Genomic DNA, 19,746 nt, shown 5'->3' with positions numbered 1-19,746 from the left:
GTTCTCTGATCAGGAATTCATTGCTTATGGCTCAGTGGCCACGGATCAGGAGCATTTCAGAAGCTTTCCTAGCAGCTTCCCAGCCATATTTGGCCAGAGATGGGTTTCAGTCTCCTTCTCTTCTGCGTCACCACTGCCAGCCCCAATTGCATTCCTGATTGCCTAGGAAGAACGGGCTTTGAAATCTGACATCTGCATCCAGACAGGTGAGTGCCCTCTATGGGTCCCTGACAGCAGGAGTCTCTCCTTTCAATTTGGGGGAATTCCAAAGAAATTTCCATTTGTTGCAGTTTGGACAAGCCCAGTTGACTGGCTCGAGAGTAGAAGGCACCCTGACCGTTTTGGTTTGGACACTCTTGGGCTTGTTATTTGCTACTGCAGTTAGTATTTTGATAATTGTTCGTTTCCATAATAAAGATTTTCTTCCCTGGCAATACTCATGGTCTGTGATATGAGCAACTGGACCTAGGCCAAACACCTGGTGTTTGGCAAAATATCATGCAGACACAGAAGGACTACTGCTGGACTACTGGTGGGACATCAGGTGGTAGGGGCATGGCCAATGTATGTATTTCCAAGTATATTACCTGTCTGCCCCCCAGTAAACCATAAGCATCACGAAGACAGGGCCTTTGCCTATCCCATTCCTAGCTTTATCTACAGTGCCTGCAACCATGCTCAGGACATAAGGTGCTATTTGTTGAATGAATAAATGTTGAGTTTTAAACTCAGCTTTGCTATTGAGTGCCTTTGGAAAACTCACTTTCTTCTCCGAGACCCATTTTCCCCACCTGTAAAATTACCTTGAGGCTTTCATCTAGTCCTTATGGTCTAGGGTTCTTTCAAGACACGGGCGCCCTGTTAAAAATGGCCTCAGGGTATAAAAGCAAGAGGAAACATTTACCGGAGAGCATTTAATCCACGTGGATTCATGACCACCAACATCCTCACCTTTGAAATAATTTTGGTTACATCAGCAGGGATGCCATAGCAGGGCACAGCCATATGGTTGGAGCTACAGACTTAGGCATCAGGGAGCAGTTCTTCTGAGACCAAAGAACAATGACACCACCATTTACTGCAGGCTATCTGCCAACCAATGGGCTGATTCATGAGCTCTCGATTCCTTACAAGGATGCTGGGAAGCTGGTACTAGTTTAGACCTATTTTCCAAATGAGTGAAGAGAGGTCAGAAAGCAGTGACATCTGTGAGGTCACACAGAGAGAGACTCTGACCTGGGGTGTAAGTGGCAAAGCCCAGGCCAGGGGCCAGGCCATGTTGATATCCCAGGTAGCAGAAGTGGCAGTGTCACAGACTTGGATGACGCTTACTACCCCGGGTGCTGGGGGTGAGCACACTGCCTACGTGACATCAGGGCCCACTGTGGAATTTCTGGAGTCGTATTGTAGGAAAGAGGCTCAAAGCCTGGCCAACATGGTGAAACCTTGTCTCTACTAAAAATACAAAAATTAGCCAAGATGGTGGCGGGCACCTGTAATCCCAGCTACTAGGAAGGCTAAGGCAGGTGAACTGCTTGAACCCAAGAGGCAGAGGTTGCAGTGAGCCAAGATCACACATTTCACTCCAGCCTGGGAGACAAGAGCAAAACCCCATCCAAAAAAAGAAAAAGAGAAGAAAGAAAGAAGGAAGGAAGGAAGGAAAGAAGGAAGGAAGGAAGGAAGGAAAAAAGAAAGGAAGAAAGGAAGGAAGGAAAGAAGGAAGGAAGGAAGGGAGGAAGGGAGGAAGAGAAACAGAAAGGAAGAAAGGAAGGAAGGAAAGAAAGAAAAAGAGAGATAAAGAGAGAAAAAGAGGGAGAGAGAAAGAGAGAAAGAGAAAGAAATAAAAGAAAGAGGATGAAGCTGAGTAAGTACCTTCTGCTCCAGGCTGTACTGGGTTGGGGGATTTGAGAGGCATGGGGATGGTTGTCAACTTGTAGCATGTTAAATTGACTTTTAATGAGCATCTTCAGGATTTCTGTTTACTGCTGCATAATGAGGAAGACTTTGCTGTTATTACTTGAAATTAACCTTTTTGGATGCATCACTTACACATCATTGAAGAATAATGACTGATTTCTTCTTTTATAAAAATGTGCTTCATAAATGTATTATAAATTTTTAACACGGAACTCAGAAGATAATTTCATCTTTATTTTTCTTCATAGTACAGCTTGCTCCTGACAGTATATTCATTTTCTTGCTTATTGTCTGTCTCCCCAGCTAAGATATTCCCTGAAGAAAGGCAGGGTGACTCTGCCTGCTCACTAGAGCTTGGGTGTGGGGAACAGTGCCAGGCACTTAGAAGGTACTCAGCAAATACGGACTGAATAAATAATATTACTGGCACATGAAGAGAAGCACATGGAAACTCAAAGGTTCCAGGCTCTAAAATGTCCAGGAAACATCAATGCCAGGAAGGCAATGTGAATGTTCCCCCCGGCATTGATAATCTCTTCCTGACTTCCAGAATTACCTCTGTTTGTGGACCAAGCTGGGAGCTTGGGAAATATGTATCCTGTATGAATAGTAAATTATTCTGTATAATAATATTCATTCTGTATGAAAATTATTCTGTATGAATAATAAATAATAGATTAAGTGATAATAATTAATAATTAAATCACCACTTCCTTTTGCATTGTGTTACAGGCTGAATTGTGAACCCCTAAAACTCACGTGTTGAAGTTCTAACCCCCCATACCTTAGAATGTGACGGTGTTTGGAGATGGGACCTTTAAAAGGGTGATTAAAATCCCAGCACTTTGGGAGGCCAAGGCAGGTGGATCACCTGAGGTCGGGAGTTCAAGACCAGCCTGACCAACAGGGAGAAACCCTGTTTCTACTAAAAAAAATGCAAAATTAGCTGGGCCTGGTGGTGCATGTCTGTAATCCCAGCTACTCAGGAGGCTGAGGCAAGAGAATCGCTTGAACCCGGGAGGCAGAGGTTGCAGTGAGCTCAGATCACACCACTGCACTCCAGCCTGGGCCACAAGAGTGAAACTCCCATCTCAGAAAACAACAACAACAAAACAGGGTGATTAAAATCAGGCCATCAGGGTAGGCCCTGTTTCAATATGACTGCTTTTCTTATAAGAGAAAATTTGGAGAGAGACACCGGAGGTGCAGCCACATAGAAGACAGACCATGTGAAGACACAGCAAGAAAGCGACTATCTACAAGCCAAGGACAGAGGCCTTAGGAAAAACCACCCCTGCTGACACCTTGATTTCAGACTTCCTGCCTCCAGAAACATGAGGAAATAAATTTCTGTTGTTTAGGCCACCCAGGCTGTGGAATTTTGTTACAGCATCTCTAGCAAACTAATACAGTATGCTATACTTTCCCTTTCCCGGGTTTTATTAGAGTTTAGTAACTGTTGTTCCCATTACTGAGATGAGAAAACTGAGACCCAGCGAGGGAAGTGACTTAGCTGAGACTCCATGACTTGATGGATTTCACTGCAAAAACCTTTGGGAGAGCCTCGTGCAAGAGCCTGGGTCTTCTCCCATTCCTACCCCACACCTAAGTGTTGGCGAGCTTTTGGGTGGTGCCTCCTCTTTGCCGGGGCTTCTGACTCCGCAGAGGTCCTGGCTCCTTTCCCCGTGTGTCCCAGCACTCTTCAGTGACCCAGAGCCCTCCTGTGAATGGCAAGAGGTGGATGGTGGATTCACCAAGTGGGAGACTGTGTCTGCATCAGAGACAACAGGGTCCACTGTTCCACCAACGTGCTCCATCAGAGAGGCGGGAAAGTCTCCAGAGATGGTGAGGTCTCCAGTGAATTTCCCTCCTGCCCCATCCTCCTCCCTTGCCTCACTTCTACCCAGAGTCTCTAGTGAGGATGATCACAGATGAGAGCTCCTCTTTTTGGAGTGACCTTACCAGTTATTATGGGTTGAATCGTGTGCCCACTTCCCCAGCCCCACTCAAAAAATGTTGAAGTTCTAACCCGCAGTACTTCATAAAGTGAGTTAATTTAAAGGTAGGGTCTTTACAGGGTAACCAAGTTAAAATAAGGTCATTAGGGCAGACCCCATCCAATATAAAATGGGGAAATCTGGATACAGACATGAACAGAAGGTGAAATGAAGAGACACAGGGAGAAGACAGCCATCTACCAGCTAAGGAAACAGGCCCTCACAGCTCTCAGAAGGAATTTACCCAGCTGACCTCGAATTTGGACTTCAACCCTCCAGCTATGGTACTTTGTCACAGCAGCCCTAGCAAACACTAACACAGCAGTGATCCAAATGGGAATTCCCTCCCACGGGTGGGAGCTATGATTGGCTACACCAGAGGGGTCCTGGGGATGAAGACAAATTTGGGGTAGGATATGGAGTCTATACTAGTGGGAATTTAAATAAAGGCAGCATTTGCTACCTAAATGTGGGCACACATATGCTAGCTTCGCCTTGGTAAAAAGCGAATAAATTCAAGGTTCTTGAATGTTGATGTGGGTGCACATTTGTAGGATGCATATATATCAGTGTGTCGCATGCGTTCAGGGTGTGTGGGCTCATTTATTTGTTCTTTGGCTCATTCATTCATTCATCATTCATCAGTTTCTTGAATGCTTGTACACACTTATACATACACAGGATAGAGAAATGAATTGGCAAAGGAATATAATAGATAAGCATGGGGAGCACGGAGGAGGAGCATTTGTTTCAGTTTGATATATCAGGAAAGACTTCCTGGAGGAAGTGAGCTGAAACTGGCCAGGTGAAGAGGAGAAAGGTCATGGCATGTAGAAATGTAGGAAGAGAAATAGAAGTATACACCCCAAACTACACACAGTTTGGGTTGGTTCTATTCTTTCTAACAGTCCTACCCCTATCTGCACCCCATCAACACTCTGGAATCCCAGGTAGCAAGGCCATAGAGAAGGCACAGATGCCCAGGAGTCAACACTTTATTTTGTTCAGGCCAACCACACTGGGAGCCCAGCATCCCAGCAGGATATGCCTCTGTGGGCTCATCTCGCCTCTTGAGGGTGGCCATGCTGGCTGGCTCTGGCCACCAGGTAGGCCTGGCCAGTCTGTCTCCAAGTTATTGTAGAGTCGGGCAGTCTTCAAGGGCAGCTTCAAGGAGGCTGGAAGCAAACATAGGTCAGAGTTGATGAATGGGACAAAGGACGGGTAAGGTTTTTCTTTTTTTGGAGGCAGGGTCTCACTTTGTCACCCAGGCTAGCGTGCAGTGGTGCAATCATAGCTCACTGCAGCCTCCAGCTCCCGGGCTCAAGTGATCTTCCTGCTTCAGCCTCCCGAGTAGCTAGGATTACAGGTGCATGTCACTACACCCAGCTGATTTTTTATTTCTTGTAGAGGTGGGGTCTCACTATGTTGCCCAGGCTGGTCTCAAACTCCTGGCCTCAAGTGATCCTCCTGCCTCAGCCTCCCAAAGAACTGGGATTATGGGCATGAGCCACTCTGCCTGGCCAGAAGATGGGTACATTTTGATAGAGATGATGAATGGGGTGGAGGGCCTGGAATTCTGTATACCCAGGTGGCGTTACTGTAGCAACTCCACAGAAAGGGATGGCAGAGTGTAGGCGGCAGAAGGAGAACAAGTGGGGGAAAAAGTTGGACCTTTTTCCAAAGGTCCCAAAATTCCAAAGTAACCTGGCATTTACTGCATCCATGGGGTGCCATGCTCTATTCCAGGAATCTTTCATATTCTCATGACATCCACAGCGTTACTTTAGGTAGTTGGTATTCTTACCCGTTTTCCAACTGAGGACACAGGGGCTTGGTGAGACTATATCACTTGCCCAAGGTCCAATGGCTAGTTACAGGGCAGAACTGAGCTTTGGGGGGTCTTGCTTGGTTCCAAAGCCCACCATGCATTTGCATCGCTGGAGGTGCTGCATTGTATAGCTGAAAAACTAGCATCCTTGGAGAAGAAACTTGCTCAGGGTAGGGAAGGGGACTTGAGTTTAAAACGGAATGACAGAGACGAGATGTTCTGTGATGACTTCTGCTAAGGACTGTTCCCCTCGTGGATGTGTGCCCTTTACTTGGCCTTTGAAACTGCTTTCTGTGTCCCCGAGAGCATAATAATGTAAATGAATATCAGATCTTTACTCCGTAATTGAGAGCAAAGAGAAGGCCATGTTAAGTCAAATTAGTTTGCTCTGATATAGTCCAAATATGTCTCCGCGGAAGGGGCAATGGCTTTTTGACGGGCTGAGGCTGTCTCTCGAAGAAATAGAGGATGTGTGGCTCATTTGGGTCAAGAAGGCCTGGGGGTTGCAGCAGGTGCACCCTGAGAGCCGTGTGCAATCGCTCCACTATCTGAGCCTTGAGCTGCAGCGAGTTCTGAGATTCAGTGACTGGGAGATTTACGAAGCCTCATAGGCTATCAGGCAGCTCTAATTTCACTCATGAAGATGCCTGGAATGTGTCCCTAGGGAAAACTTTTAAAGATAAATGTAGGGATTCTAGAGCTGGAAACCCAATTATGCCCTGGTGATTCTGTACAAGTGACTTTAATCTTTCTGATCCTCAGTCTGTCAACCTGGTAAATGGGAATAAATAATATTCACCACCGCTTGGGGATATCAGGAGTACTAAATGACTGTCTGATGTGTCCACTCAATAAATGTAAGCCTTGGTTAGCAATGAATTCCTCTTCTTTTTTTTTTTTTTTTTTTTTGAGACGGAGTCTCGCTCTGTTGCCCAGGCTGGAGTGCAGTGGCGAGATCTCGGCTCACTGCAAGCTCTGCCTCCCGGGTTCATGCCATTCTCCTGCCTCAACCTCCCGAGCAGCTGGGACTACAGGCACCCACTACCACGCTCTGCTATTTTTTTGTATTTTTAGTGGAGACGGGGTTTCACCGTGTTAGCCAGGATGGTCTCAATCTCCTGACCTTGTGATCCGCCTGCCTTGGCCTCCCAAAGTGCTGGGATCACAGGTGTGAGCCACCGCACCCGGCCTGAATTCCTCTTCTTACCTTCACTCCAGATGAGTGGCAGGATGAGTGCTAGGAGGAGGAGGAAGGGCAGCAAGTAGTTACTTCTCCTGCATTGTTGCTCTATGATTTTTGTACTTGCTCCCTCCCCCTTCAACCTAGGGCCTCAGTTTCTCTCCATATGTAATGCAAGTGGACACCACTATTCTGAAGGTCTCTTCCAACTTGGCCCTTTGCATGTCTGTGATCCCACCATGGATCTTCCCTCATTATGTGGACAGAACGCCATCACAGCTCCTTCAAACCCAGGTGGAATGACATTAAGAAAAGAAAATGACAGTAGGGCGAGGAAACTTTAAACATCTGGCACCTTCTTTTTTTTTTTTCTGAGACAGAGTTTCGCTCTTGTTGCCCACGCTGGAGTGCGGTGGTGGCGCCCTCAGCTCACTGCAACCTCTGCCTCCCTGGTTCAAGCGATTATCCTGCCTCAGCCTCCTGAGTAGCTGGGATTACAGGTGCCCATCAAGACACCCGGCTAATTTTTTGTATTTTTAGTAGAGACGAGGTTTCACCCTGTTGGCCAGTCTGGTCTCGAACTCCTGACCTTAGGTGATCCACCCGCCTCGGCCTCCCAAAGTGCTGGGATTACAGGCATTAGCCACCATGCCCAGTCACATCCGGCACCTCCTTTAGCGTCATCCCACAGGAACCTCTTACTTTCTGATGTGTCTGCATTTCAAAGTACAAGGAAATAGAGGTACCCAGCAGAGGGCTTCTGAAAAGCTTTGCATCCAGCAACACATGACTTCAGCTAAAACCTCTAAAAATCTTGGTCTCTAGAGAAATCGGTTGTGGCATTAAGGACAGTAGTGACACCTGCCCTCCCCAAGGCTACAAGGTGAACTCTCATTCCCCAAGAATAGCCCCAGCCTGTTGCTTTTACCTGAACTGGCTCCTACTTCTGGAGATATTTTTTCATTATGCTCGCAACATCGTCGTCTTTCCTCCCCGTCTCTGGCTCTCTGTGCTCAGGGGACATTTGCTCACCACCGTCACCCGCAAGTCGTGGGATTCCTGGTCGACTTTTGATGCTGTCAGCACTTTTGAAGGACACGATGGAGCTGGAGGATGAGGACGAGTCGGACAGGTGAGCAGGATCCTCCTTGGGCTCCGGGCTCTTCTTCAAAATGGTCTTGATCCCCGAGAGAAAGGAACGGTCAGCCTCTTCCGTCTCAAAGTGGATGCTTGAACGCTGTGAACGGTCTTGCCCACCTTTGGCTGCTCTGGCCAAGGATGTAGGCGTCTGGGGCTTCCGGATAGCTGGGAGGAAGTCATCGAAGTCCACTTTGGTCTTGCGTTCGTAGTCGAGGCTTGGGAGTTTCCAGCTGAACGGGTCACTGCCTAGAGGTTCCTCCATCAGGTGGGCGAACTGGCGGTTCTGGAAAACAAGCGGCTCCTTTCCAAGGTCTGGACAGCCCACATCATCCACAGAGGACTCCAGACACCGCCTCCGAGGACGCAGTGTGGGCGACAACAGCATGTCCCTGGGTGTGGTCGGAGAGCTCAGTTTTCTCCCCATGCTCGATCTGGATTCTAAGAGGGACTCGCAGGAACTGAATCGGGTCTTCGCCTTTTCGGGGAGTAGGGTTGTGCCCCCAGCACCGTCTGAAGAGATGCATTTGAGGCTGGTGGACCTCAAGAGACCACCAGCGGCCCCTTCGATTTCCAGGGGTGACTTTGCCCCAACCCTCAGCGAGAGGTTTCCCTCGTCACTGCCAGCCCTGCCCCTCCTTAGTGTGGAAGCCCCAGTCGTCTGGTAAATGGGGAGAGTGGGCCAGTCCTCCAGGCCCAGCGTGGACCCCTGGCCTCTCTGGGCTCTCTTCCTCCGGAGCCCTTCCACGAACTCTGAGAGGGCCGCTGAAGGACTGGGCAGCTTTTCCCTCGACAGCGGGGATGTGTTTGTACTCCGAGAAGCCAGGGGAGAGGCAGCAGCTTCTAATCTCTCTGTGGACTTTCTCTGGACGGCAAGCCCTTCGCCGTCCCCAAAATGACAGTACTTTTGCCGGCGGACAAAGTGGGGAGAAACAGGCTTGTCTCCCGAGGTCTTGCTGCGGACATCGGTGGACCGGGCTCTGCTCAGTGCCAGTGCCGACTGGGTCCTCTCAGTGTCCCCAGCCTCCTCGTTTATCCTGTGCCAAGAAGAAAAATGCAGTCTGTAGAAATTGTGCAATTCATACAATTTGTGCAATCGGTGTGAGAGCCCCTAAGCACAGGCACTAATATTATTTTTCTTTGGAAATACCATCCCTACCGCACTCTCAAATGAACCATATGATTTAATGTGCAAATTCAAGCGATGTAAATGATTTCTTGTTGCTTTCTGAATGCAATTTCTGTCTATAATTAAACCCAGTTAAGTACATTTGAGTAGATTAAAACTGCAGCTAGGATGGATGAATTAGATTTATGAGGCATCATATCTGACATGATAGGACCTATCATCCCAGAGCTTACTGTGAAATAAGTAGTTTGCTTCTTCAAGACCGGAAGGGGACATGCAGTGGGCTGTTTGTTTATTTGGGGCCAAGCCCAGAGGACAGTCCCACCAAGTGGGGCTTCTGAGAGTCAAGACCCAAACATGTGCTTCCACGGGATGCCCCATGACATCCCTGATTGTTTCATGGGGTGACGGTGTAGGTAAAATCTTTTTCCCCCAAAAGGGAAAGATTCACATGAAATCAACTTAAAACCAAGACTATACACAAGAGGACAGACGGTTTCTATTCTGGGACTACACCAGACGTGGCTTTTATGCAGAGGGAGTTTGTGGCAGCAGCGCCAAAAACACTTTGCCTCTGAAAAGTAGGAGCCTCACAGTGGGACCAAATTATAGACTGTAAAATAAATGGCATCATTCAAAGGAGAGAGACTGGAGTCCATCAACCTTTCCTTTAATAAATAAAATCTATTTGTCCTCTCTCTAAGAGAAACAACCCCATTCCCTCCCCCAACCAAAGTTATAATTTATTTTTTAAAAAAGTAAAAAAGTTGCCAAATGTCAGAGTGCTGGCATTGCAGATAAAACCACTGTGGGCTCAGGCCTGAAGAGATGCTGAGGGCAGTGCACACGCGGGTTTCCAATCATGGGGTCCCTGCCTCTGCGTGCTTTGTTGCTGGAACTGTAACAATCAGAACGATTGTAGGATTTGGAACTCTGTGTATAAAGGGTGACTGAGATTCTGCTACAAGACTTTGAGGAAGACTTCTTGCTTACCCAGTTGGGTAACACCACTTCCACTCCTGATCACACAGGACAGTTTAGGAGAAATAGAACTGACCACAATGACCCAATGGGCTTTTGAATCTGGGAAGGAAGCCAAGCCAAAGCTCCCTTGAGGTGATGCCATGGAAGGCACAGGAGGGAATGGCTGGGGTAGGAGAGCAGTGTCTTTCCCAGGGAAATAGGTGGGGGCTGAAATAGATCAATGTTTGTCTCCCCCGAAAATTAATATGTTGACACCTAATCCTCAATGTGATGATATTAGGAGGTGGGGCTTTTGGGAGGTGATTGGGTCACCAGGGTGGGGCCCTTGTGAATGAGATTAGTGCCCTTACAAAAGAGGCCCCAGAGGGCTCCCTCCGCACTTCCACTGTGTGATGACACAGTGAGATGGCCATCTATGAATCAGACAACAAATCTAACTGCCAGCACCTTGATCTTAGATTTCCCAGCCTCTAGAACTATGAGAAATACATTTCTGTTGTTTATAAGCCACCCAGTCTATGGTGTTTTTGTTATAGCAGCCAGAAGAGACTGAGACAGGCACCTAGACCCTGCCTTCCTGAGCGCCACTGAGGACAGAGCTTCAATGATCCCACAAACCTATCTCCTCCAGGTCTGGCAGGAGCTCCCCAGGCTGGGAGCCTGTGTGAGGTCGCCATGGCAATGATGGGCCCGGCTATAGGGCTTCATGAGGACAAGGCATAGAGCTGGCTGTGATCATCTGCCTCTCCTTACTCCCCATGTCAGATGGGTGGAGGAGGGTTGCAGTAGCGGTCTGGTGACAGTAAGACCTGGGTGTCAAGGTGGCAATGTGGAGGAGCTACCTCCTTTCTCTCTCTGACCATCATCCTCAGTCCTTCTCCTGTGTGATCAGGCTTGCTATTCCCACCCTCTTGCTCACCCTGCTCCAGGACGCTGGTCTCCTGGGACAGGCCAAGCCCTCCCTGCTTCTAGGTCTTGCATGAGTGGTTCTACCTGGAGTACTCCCTCCACTCCCTGACCCCTAGTCATGGTGCCTTCCTCCTGGGGCAGCTGGGACAGTGAAAGAAATGCCCTTGATACTGTCTCTGGCACCTAATTACCCAAATAATGGTTAGTGGTTATGATGAATAATTTATAACCAATAATAAATGGTTATTAATCATTAATAATTAAAGGCAATCATTATTACTACTATTTAATTTCTGAATCTCCAGAACCCAACCCCACACTGGACTCAATAAAAGCCTCAATTGAAGTTCAAAGAGGGATGCACAGAAGAATGAATGGGCAAGTGCCCTTCTGTCTCACCGTAAGAAGAAAGGTTGGTTCCTATGTGCTAAAACAAAAGCCACACGTTTGCCCAGAGCAGCTCCCTCCTTTCCTATTTCTTGTCTGTTCCCATCATAGCTGGACATGGGCTGGAAGAGGAGATGGAGGGCTCCTTTGTGATTCCCTAAAGGCGTATTTGTCAACTTCATTGCTTTGGAATCCCTCCCTGAATACACAGCAAGATGGCATTCACACGCCTGTATTTTTTTTTTCTTCCTTACTTTTTATTAATAAACAGCTTGGAGCTGCCAGGGGCAGTGGGCTGCCGCAGAACTGACAAAAGTCATTTCCATCCTGTCCTGGCCCCGAAAGGAGGCGGGTGTGATGAATGAATGTCTTGGATGCTCTGTCTCATCCATCGCCTGCCACGTGAGGAGGGCAACATTGAGGGCTCCTGTCACTGAATCTCCCAGGACTCTGCCATTCTGCTCAACCTAGCTCCCACTGCCACTGCTGGCTGCAGACGCCAGGGCAGGGCATGAAAACGGAGGGTGAAGAAGTCCCAGGAGAAGAAGGAGGAGGAGGAGGAGGGAGGAGGAGGATGAGCCAAAAACATAGGGGGGAAAAAGGCATAAAAGTAGGAGGAAGGAGAATCACAGACCACAAGTCTGAACTGACAGTGTCTTGCTGACTCTCATTTCTGTACCTCTGGAACTGGCACTGAGCCCAGTATGTAGTAGATGCTCAGCAAATGCTGTCGAATTCAATCAAGGTAGATGAGAAAGAAGAGGTAGTCAGGATGAGAAAAGTGGAGGGAGGGCAAAGAAATGTGGGAAGAAGAGAAGGAAGGCTAGAGCATGAAAGAAGAGGAGGCAGTTTAAACAGGAAAGAAGTTGAAATGAGATGGAGAGAAAGAGGAAGGAGACCCAGAAGGGTGGTGGTGATGGAGAAGAAGGAAGGAGACTTAGGCAAAAGCAAGAAGGAGAGAGGGGAACATTGCAGAGGCCTTTCAGGCCAGCAACTAAGGATCTGCCATCTTTGGCTTTAACAAAAAGGCGAGATAGGCTGGGATCCATGGCGAAGTAGCCAGCTGCCCAGAAATGGGGATCTGGAGGTCACAGTCTATGAGTGCTGGCAATCAGGTACAGAGGCCATAGGTTTGCTGGGCCCAAGCCAGGAAGGTTCCCAGCTATGCTGGCACAGGGGAAGATCCACTCGCCTTCCCTGGGGCCCTTGAGGAGCAATGCCTTCTACAAGGCATGGAAGCCAAAATGTCCCAGCACAGCCACTCAGGCCCAGCCTGGCTGTCATAGGGTCTGATGTCTTGAGATTGGAGTGAGCTAAGTCCTACCTTTCTGAAATGGTCTGGTGCCTTTGAAACCTCAGCTGGTGAGCTTAAAACAGGAATACAAGCTACGTAGTGTAGACTCCTGGGGGGCTGGAGAGGAGAAGTAGGAGTCGAGTGAGGAGAGAGAAGGAAGAGAGGGCAAGAAGGAAGGAAAGAAAGAAGCTGCCCACGGCCAAGTGCTTCTTCCTGGCTTTCCCATGCAGAAATCCACCTACGTCTCTGCAAGTGCTTTTTCTATTTCCTGTCTGCACCACCTCTCAAGGTATAAAGTTCCTTGCATCCACTCCTTTCTGTATAGAGACTGAAGAATTTAATCTGAATTCAGATGCCGTTTTGTAGGCTTTGGGATAAGGATCCCAAGTTCTGCTGAGTGAGGCTGGATGATCATCCCCATTCCTGTCCCACTTCAAACACATCCTGTCTGACTTCATCCGGGGACCAGTAGGAGTCTTTTTTTTTTTTTTTTTTTTTTTCTAGCTGTCCTCACAGGACCAGGTCGGTGTGGCTCAGATGGAACTCTCCATCATCATCATGATGGAGAGATGTCAGATAATCAACATGTTACCGTGCCTGCTTCCCAGAGCCTGGACCAGGGAGAGGGATGATGTATAGAAGGCTCTCAGAGTCACTATGAGACAGGATAGGCAGGGGCACTGTTACTCTTCAAGGAGAGGCTCCAGAAAAGCCTTGGAGACTTCTGCTGCCTGCTCTGTAGTCTGTCCAAAAAGGAATATCCTTCTGGTATACCTGCTATGGGAAAGAGCCAGAGGGTAAGCATCCAGCCACAAAGATGCCGGGGCTGGTTCTATAACTTAGTGGATGAAATAATCATTGGTCACAACAGCTACCCCTGACTAGATACCTACCGTGCGCCAGGTGCTGTGCTGGATACCAGGAATATAGGAGACAGCAAACGGATGGCTCCTGCCCTCATAGCCACCCTGAGAGATAGGGATTATGACCTCCAGGCACAGAGAGGCTGAGTAACCTCTGCAAGCACACACAGCTGGCAACCAAGTCTGGTTTCACCACTCACTAGCCATGTGACCTGGGGACCATTGCCTAACTTCTCTAACCCTCAGCTTCCTTAGCTGAAAAATGGGGGAAACCAGATTGGCCTTGCAATGCTGTGGAGATAAGAACTCCATGAGGGCAGGATTTTTATCCATTGTATTTACTGCTACCAGTGTCTATAGAACAATGTCTTAGGACACAGTAGGTGCTCAATGAATTTGCGTTGAGTGAGTGAGGGAAGCACCAGGGCCCTAACACATTGTAGGTGCTCCATAAACATGTGTTGGATACATGAGTGAATTGCCAGTCCTCGGGCACATAGTAGGTGCTCAATAAAATGTATGTTCAAGTTATGAATCATGCTGCAGTGCTTGTCACATAGTAGGTTCCAATAAATACTGGATTAATTAAATGAATTGATGAATAAGGGTATTTATATGAAAATGCTGTAAGTATGGGTTGCTTCAAGTTATAGAAGTTTATTAGGTAAACTAGGACATGAAAACTCAGGAATACTGAAATTTCCACTGTTTCTAACCCGCAAGGCTAAAAGCAAAAAAAGAGCTTCAGATGCAGAGAGACCTGAGTTCAAATCCCAGCTCTGTCTATTCCAAGCCAGGTATTTTTTATTTTCTTTTTTTGGGGGGCGGACGGAGTCTTGCTCTATTGCCCAGGCTGGAGAGCAGTGGCACGATCATGGCTCACTGCAAACTCTGCCTCCAGGGTTCAAGTGATTCTCTTGCCTCAGCCTCCTGAGTAGCTGGGATTACAGGTGCACACCACCATGCCAGGCTAATTTTTGTATTTTTAGTAGAGATAGAGTTTCACCATGTTGGTCAGGATGGTCTCAAACTCCTGACCTCAAGTGATCCACCCACCTTGGCCTCCCAAAGTGTTGGGATTACAGGCGTGAGCCACGGCACCCAGGCCCCCAGGTATCTTTTGAAGCCTGAACTTGCACAGGTGTCAGAGTGAGAATGACACTGCCCTAGGTCCCAGGGTCTTGTTAGAAATGAGAGATGATGTATGCCATATGCATATTCAGTATTTAAGAGTGGAAGCCACTTCTACCTCCATTACCCCCAGTACTACCAATGAGGCAAAAGACACTACAGTTAAACTTTCATACATTACTTATTTATCTCAAAGTTAATCCTTTGACATAACAGTATAACATAAATTTTAAAATCTTAACACTTGTCCGATTGCTTTTAATGACCTCTTTCATCAGTGCTAGAGAAGTCCCCAGATTGAGGACAGATGTTCAAGAGTAAACAATTCCTATGTATGAGCCTACTGTGAACAGCACAGAGAAGGGAAGTGGAGACTGAAGTGGTTGGTCCAGCTTCAGAACAAGCTAGTGTCTGAGACAGTGTCTCCTGCTTGGACCATACCCCTTCCCCTTTCAGATTATCTTATGAATGGGGCCCCATCATTTTATCTCTAGTGCCAACCACAGAAGCAGATGCTCCATGAAAACTGGTGAAGAACAAAGAAGGAGGCACCTATATCTGCATGTATCGTATGCAGCATCTCATCAAGCTAAGAAGCATCACCCCATCAACATCAGAGGCACCATCCCATCTTGCAAATGAGGAAACTGAGGCTCAGTGGTGAGAAACCATTTGCTCAAGGCCATACCGCTAAGTGGCAGGGCCTGCATTTGAACCCTGGTGTGCCAGATCTGAATCCCATTCTTCTTCTTCCACTACATCACACACCTACTGGGCAGAAGGCTGACGGGAAACTCAACCAGTTGAGCTTACATCTACATGTACATATTTTTCAAAATCCACTGCGATGTAATGAACCAAGAAAGTCCAAGTCAAGGAGATGCTGGATTTACTGTTATTAGACTTAATCACACAGCAAAACAAACAAAACATAATTCCCAGGTCTTGAGTGTGGTCAGAGCCTGGGCCAGTTGTAGCTACAGGAAACTCAATGCAGATTTAATGACACCGTGAATCATCCCCCAAAGTGTGCTGCCACCCCCCATTCTTCATCCACTCCCTGAAATTAAAGAGGAAATTAAAAACATATTGATGTTCTTTAATACTGGTGAGGCCTGAGATAGGAAACCAGATGCTCTTTGAAGATGACCTGAATATTTGGTAACTGAGTCCAAAATAACAACGCAGAGTCTGTAACAAAAGTTGACATGGCACCCAGGACTATGCATTATGCAGGGAACGGGAGGCACTTATTAAGCCACTGTGGTGTGCAGGTAAATACCACATCATTAGAGTTATCATGTATTATGCCTTTAGGCTTTGCAGACTTTACTCAAGTTTATGCTCACAACAGTCCTCTAAAGCAGATATTGCAACCTTCCCAAGTCAGAACTGAGGCTCAGAATCAGTAATTTGTCATATAATAAGTGGGAGAACATGGATTTAAACCAAGGAGTCCTACCCCAGGCCCATGGCTCCCAACTGCTCTACTATACTGCCCTTTATCGTCCCATTTTATAAATGAGGAAGCTGAGGCTAAGACAGGCAAATGGGCTTGCTGAGAAGGAGCAGAGCTGAGACTCCCACCCTGGTCTGTCTGTCTACCTATAATGTTCTGAGCACATAGCGGCAGAAGTTGGGCTGCCCTCCCCTCCTGGGGAGAGCAGTGTAGGTGTTGAGTCTGGAAAAAAACCATGGAGAAGGGTCAGCAATGCAAGAAATTCCAAAGAAACTGTGAAGCACAGACTATAAACGCAGCAAGAGATTGGCAAGGGAGACAGCCGTCAGTACTGGTGCCTGGGTGCACAGCCTTCCTTTCTCTTTTTTGAGATGAAGTTTCATTCCTGTCACCCAGGCTGGAGTGCAATGGCGCAATCTCAGCTCACCGCAACCTCTACCTCCCAGGTTCAAGCAATTCTCCTGCCTCAGCCTCCCAAGCAGCTGGGATTACAGGTGCTCGCCACCGCCACATCCAGCTAATTTTTGTATTTTTAGTAGAGATGTGGTTTCACCATGTTGGCCAGGCTGGTCTCCAACTCCTGACCCCAAGTGATCCGCCCACCTCAGCCTCCCGAAGTGCTGAGATTATGGGCGTGAGCAACCACGCCTGGCCATGCACAGCCTTTCTTGACGAGGTGGGTTGAGACAGGCTTTAGAAGAAGGGCAGGATTTCAATGGCGGCGATGGCTCAAGAAAGACACTCCGAGCAAGAGCAGAAGATTCCTCCTATTGATTCTTAGCTTATTCAATCTGCAAAACCCTTGACAAGCAAGGGCTGATATCTAAATTGCACAGGCAAGAAAACCGAGGCTTAGGAAGCTCCCCCACCCCTAGCTGATAGGGAAGTTCAAAGCAAGGAGGATGCTGGGGTTTGGGGGAAGGACAGCCAAGGAAGCAGGGAAGTGAGGAGGAGGTGACATTAGCAGCAATCTGTCCCCATGCTGTCCCCATGCCTGGCCACTCCTGACATGGGGAATAGAGTCAGGAAACAGACACAGTGAATATCCTACATTCCTTACAATATGGCAGTTTTTATGAGACAAGGTCGCTCTCAAGGCTTGCTTGCTGTTCTCTCTGATGCTTAAGGTCGGGGCCGAGTCTTTGACAATTTTACAAACCAATCCGTCGAGCTGCCCTGAGTGGACACCTGCCTGCATGCCTTCTGTGGCTCAGCAGAATTTGCCTTGACTTCACCTACACATTCTTACTGGCTACCAGGGACTAAGGTCAGTGATTTTTGCATAGAGTTGCCCATTCAAGTCACCCCTGGAACTCTACACCCCCACCCCCCGCAAAAAAAAAAAACAGTTAAATTGGAGCTGGGTGGTGATTTAAAAGAGATGGAGCAGTAATGCAAGATGTTAATAATAAGAAAAACAGAACAGGGAAAAAGGATATATGGGAGCTCTCTATGCTTTCTGCTCTTTTTGTGAAAACCTAAAACTGCTCAAAAGTAAAAAGTCTATTATTTTTCTTAAAAGAGACTAAAGAAGCATAATCAAATATAATGAGTATCCTTAATAGAATCATTCTTTGAATCTTAGCATCATGCAATATATCTTTGTAGCACACCTGCACATGTACCCCCTGCTTTTAAAAATTAAATTTGAAAAATAAATAAATAAGGGGATAAGATAAAACTACAGTGATACAGGACAGTTTTAGGATAATTGGGTAATATAAAAGTTGAGATCTTAGATAATGTTATGGATTTGTTAATTTTCCTAAGTGCGATAGTGATACGTTAGAAAATGTCCTTCTTAGAAGAAAGATGCGAAATTATTTAAGGAGAGCTGTTGTGATGTTGTCAACTTGTCTTCATAAGGGGAAGGAAAGGAAAGGAGAAGGAAGAGGAGGAAGGAGGAGAGAGTAGGGGAGGGAGGGAGGAAGGAAGGAAGGAAGGAGGACAATGTGTTTAAACATAGACGTAGAGGAGGAGCTAAAGATAGAAATAAAGTCAATGTGGAAAATTCTAACAACTATCAAAGCAGAAGCTAATAGTTGATAGTGTCCTCTGTTGTTAACAAATTTAAAAAAAGAAGGAAGAAAGAAAAAGGAAGGAAGGAGCAAGGGAAGGAAAGAAGGAGGGAGGGAGGGAAGGAGGGGAGGGAGGGAGGGGAAGGGAGGAAAGAAGGAAGGAAGGAAGAAAGGAAGGGAGGGAGGGAGGGAAGGAGGGAGGGAGAGGGAGAGAGAGGAAGGAAGGAAGGAACGAAGGAAGGAAGAAAGGAAGGAAGGAAGGAAATTAGCCTAATAAAAAAGAATTAGGAGGGAGTCAGAGAGGAAGGAACTGACACTCTGCAGGTGATTCTGATAAACCATTATTCTATATTTAAAGAAAAAACAGACAAACAAACATTTTCACTCACCCTTTCATGTTCAGCCCAACTGTAGCTTCCCCCAGGAAGCCTTTCCGCCCTCTGGCCTGGGTTGGGGCCTCTCCTGGCTCCCACAGCCTTCTGTGTCCCCCTCTGTACTGTTGTTGTCTATTTACTTATTTGTATCTCCCAGCAAGACTGGGAGATACTGGAGTTTCTGGGGTAGACCATGTCTTTCTTCTATGAATCCCCAGAATCAGGACTGCCTCAAAGAAAGCTTATAGAATAGAAAGAATGAAGGAATGGAGGAACAGAAAGATGGGGGATTGTGGAACTGCAGAAAGAATGTGCAAAGGGCTGCCTCACCTGGGCTGAATAATTCAGAACCCAGTATCCCCACTCACCAGTCAGTCACATCCACTTCTCCTGGCTGAAAAACAAGATTCAAAACCCACTTCCAGTACACAATCTAAAGTGAGTTCTCCATATTTCTAACACCAAGCCAAGAGCCTTGTTTCATTTCTACAGGATGTGATCAATTTCTAGGATATCAAATTGAGAGGGAGCTGCGGGCCTCATCTGGTTTGAACCCCTCATTCTACACCTAGAGAAACAGAGAAGGGACTAGAACTTCCCAAGTCACACTCTGATGAGATGGTGCAAGAACTGGCTCTACAACTCGAGTCTTTTACCTTCTGCTACAATTTTCACAATGTTTTGAAGAACATAATTCTAGATTTGTAGAGAAATTAAAATCTACTTGGCTTGTAGATTCAATTTGGATTCAACATATTTAAGTGACTTTAATGCATCCCTTCACTTTCCATGCAGAGACATTTTCTCACCAGAGTATGGTGAAATGGCAATAGTGACAGAAAATCTCAGACTAATTCATAAAAGCACCCATGAAGGTGCAGCTTTAACTGAATGGAAATTATGCATCCATTAATATTTCCTTGCGTCCACCCTGAATCATTTACTGAGTGTCATGAAGACAGATGCTGTCAATGCAGAGATGAATAGTGCTTGTCTTCAAGTAACTTACATTCTAGAGGGGTGGTAGATGCGCTAAGTTAGGACTGGAAGAAAATATAAGTGAAAGTTCATGTTTCCCTAGGTGTAGAAAGTAAGAAAAAAACTTTTATTTTAAGTTCAGGGGTACATGTGCAGGTTTG

General features: G+C 46.9%; 1 protein-coding gene across 2 annotated transcripts in view; it reads right to left on the bottom strand.

Moving 5' to 3' along the window:
- Positions 1 to 4,891: 4,891 nt before the first annotated feature.
- The window catches only part of MYO18B (myosin XVIIIB), a 263,608-nt gene continuing 248,753 nt past the window's right edge, over positions 4,892 to 19,746 (bottom strand). For both annotated transcript variants that reach the window (XM_024239878.3, XM_054543243.2), the window contains 2 exons: positions 7,851 to 9,096; positions 4,892 to 5,089 (listed from right to left, as the gene is read on the bottom strand). In XM_024239878.3, the coding sequence (XP_024095646.3) occupies positions 7,863 to 9,096 (1,234 nt within the window). In that variant the 3' untranslated portion in view covers positions 4,892 to 5,089; positions 7,851 to 7,862. The remainder of the gene's footprint in view (positions 5,090 to 7,850; positions 9,097 to 19,746) is intronic.

The sequence above is a fragment of the Pongo abelii genome, chromosome 23 (assembly GCF_028885655.2).
Source record: "Pongo abelii isolate AG06213 chromosome 23, NHGRI_mPonAbe1-v2.0_pri, whole genome shotgun sequence".
NCBI classification, from domain to species: domain Eukaryota; kingdom Metazoa; phylum Chordata; class Mammalia; order Primates; family Hominidae; genus Pongo; species Pongo abelii.
This window is presented reverse-complemented; position numbering and strand designations above follow the sequence as displayed.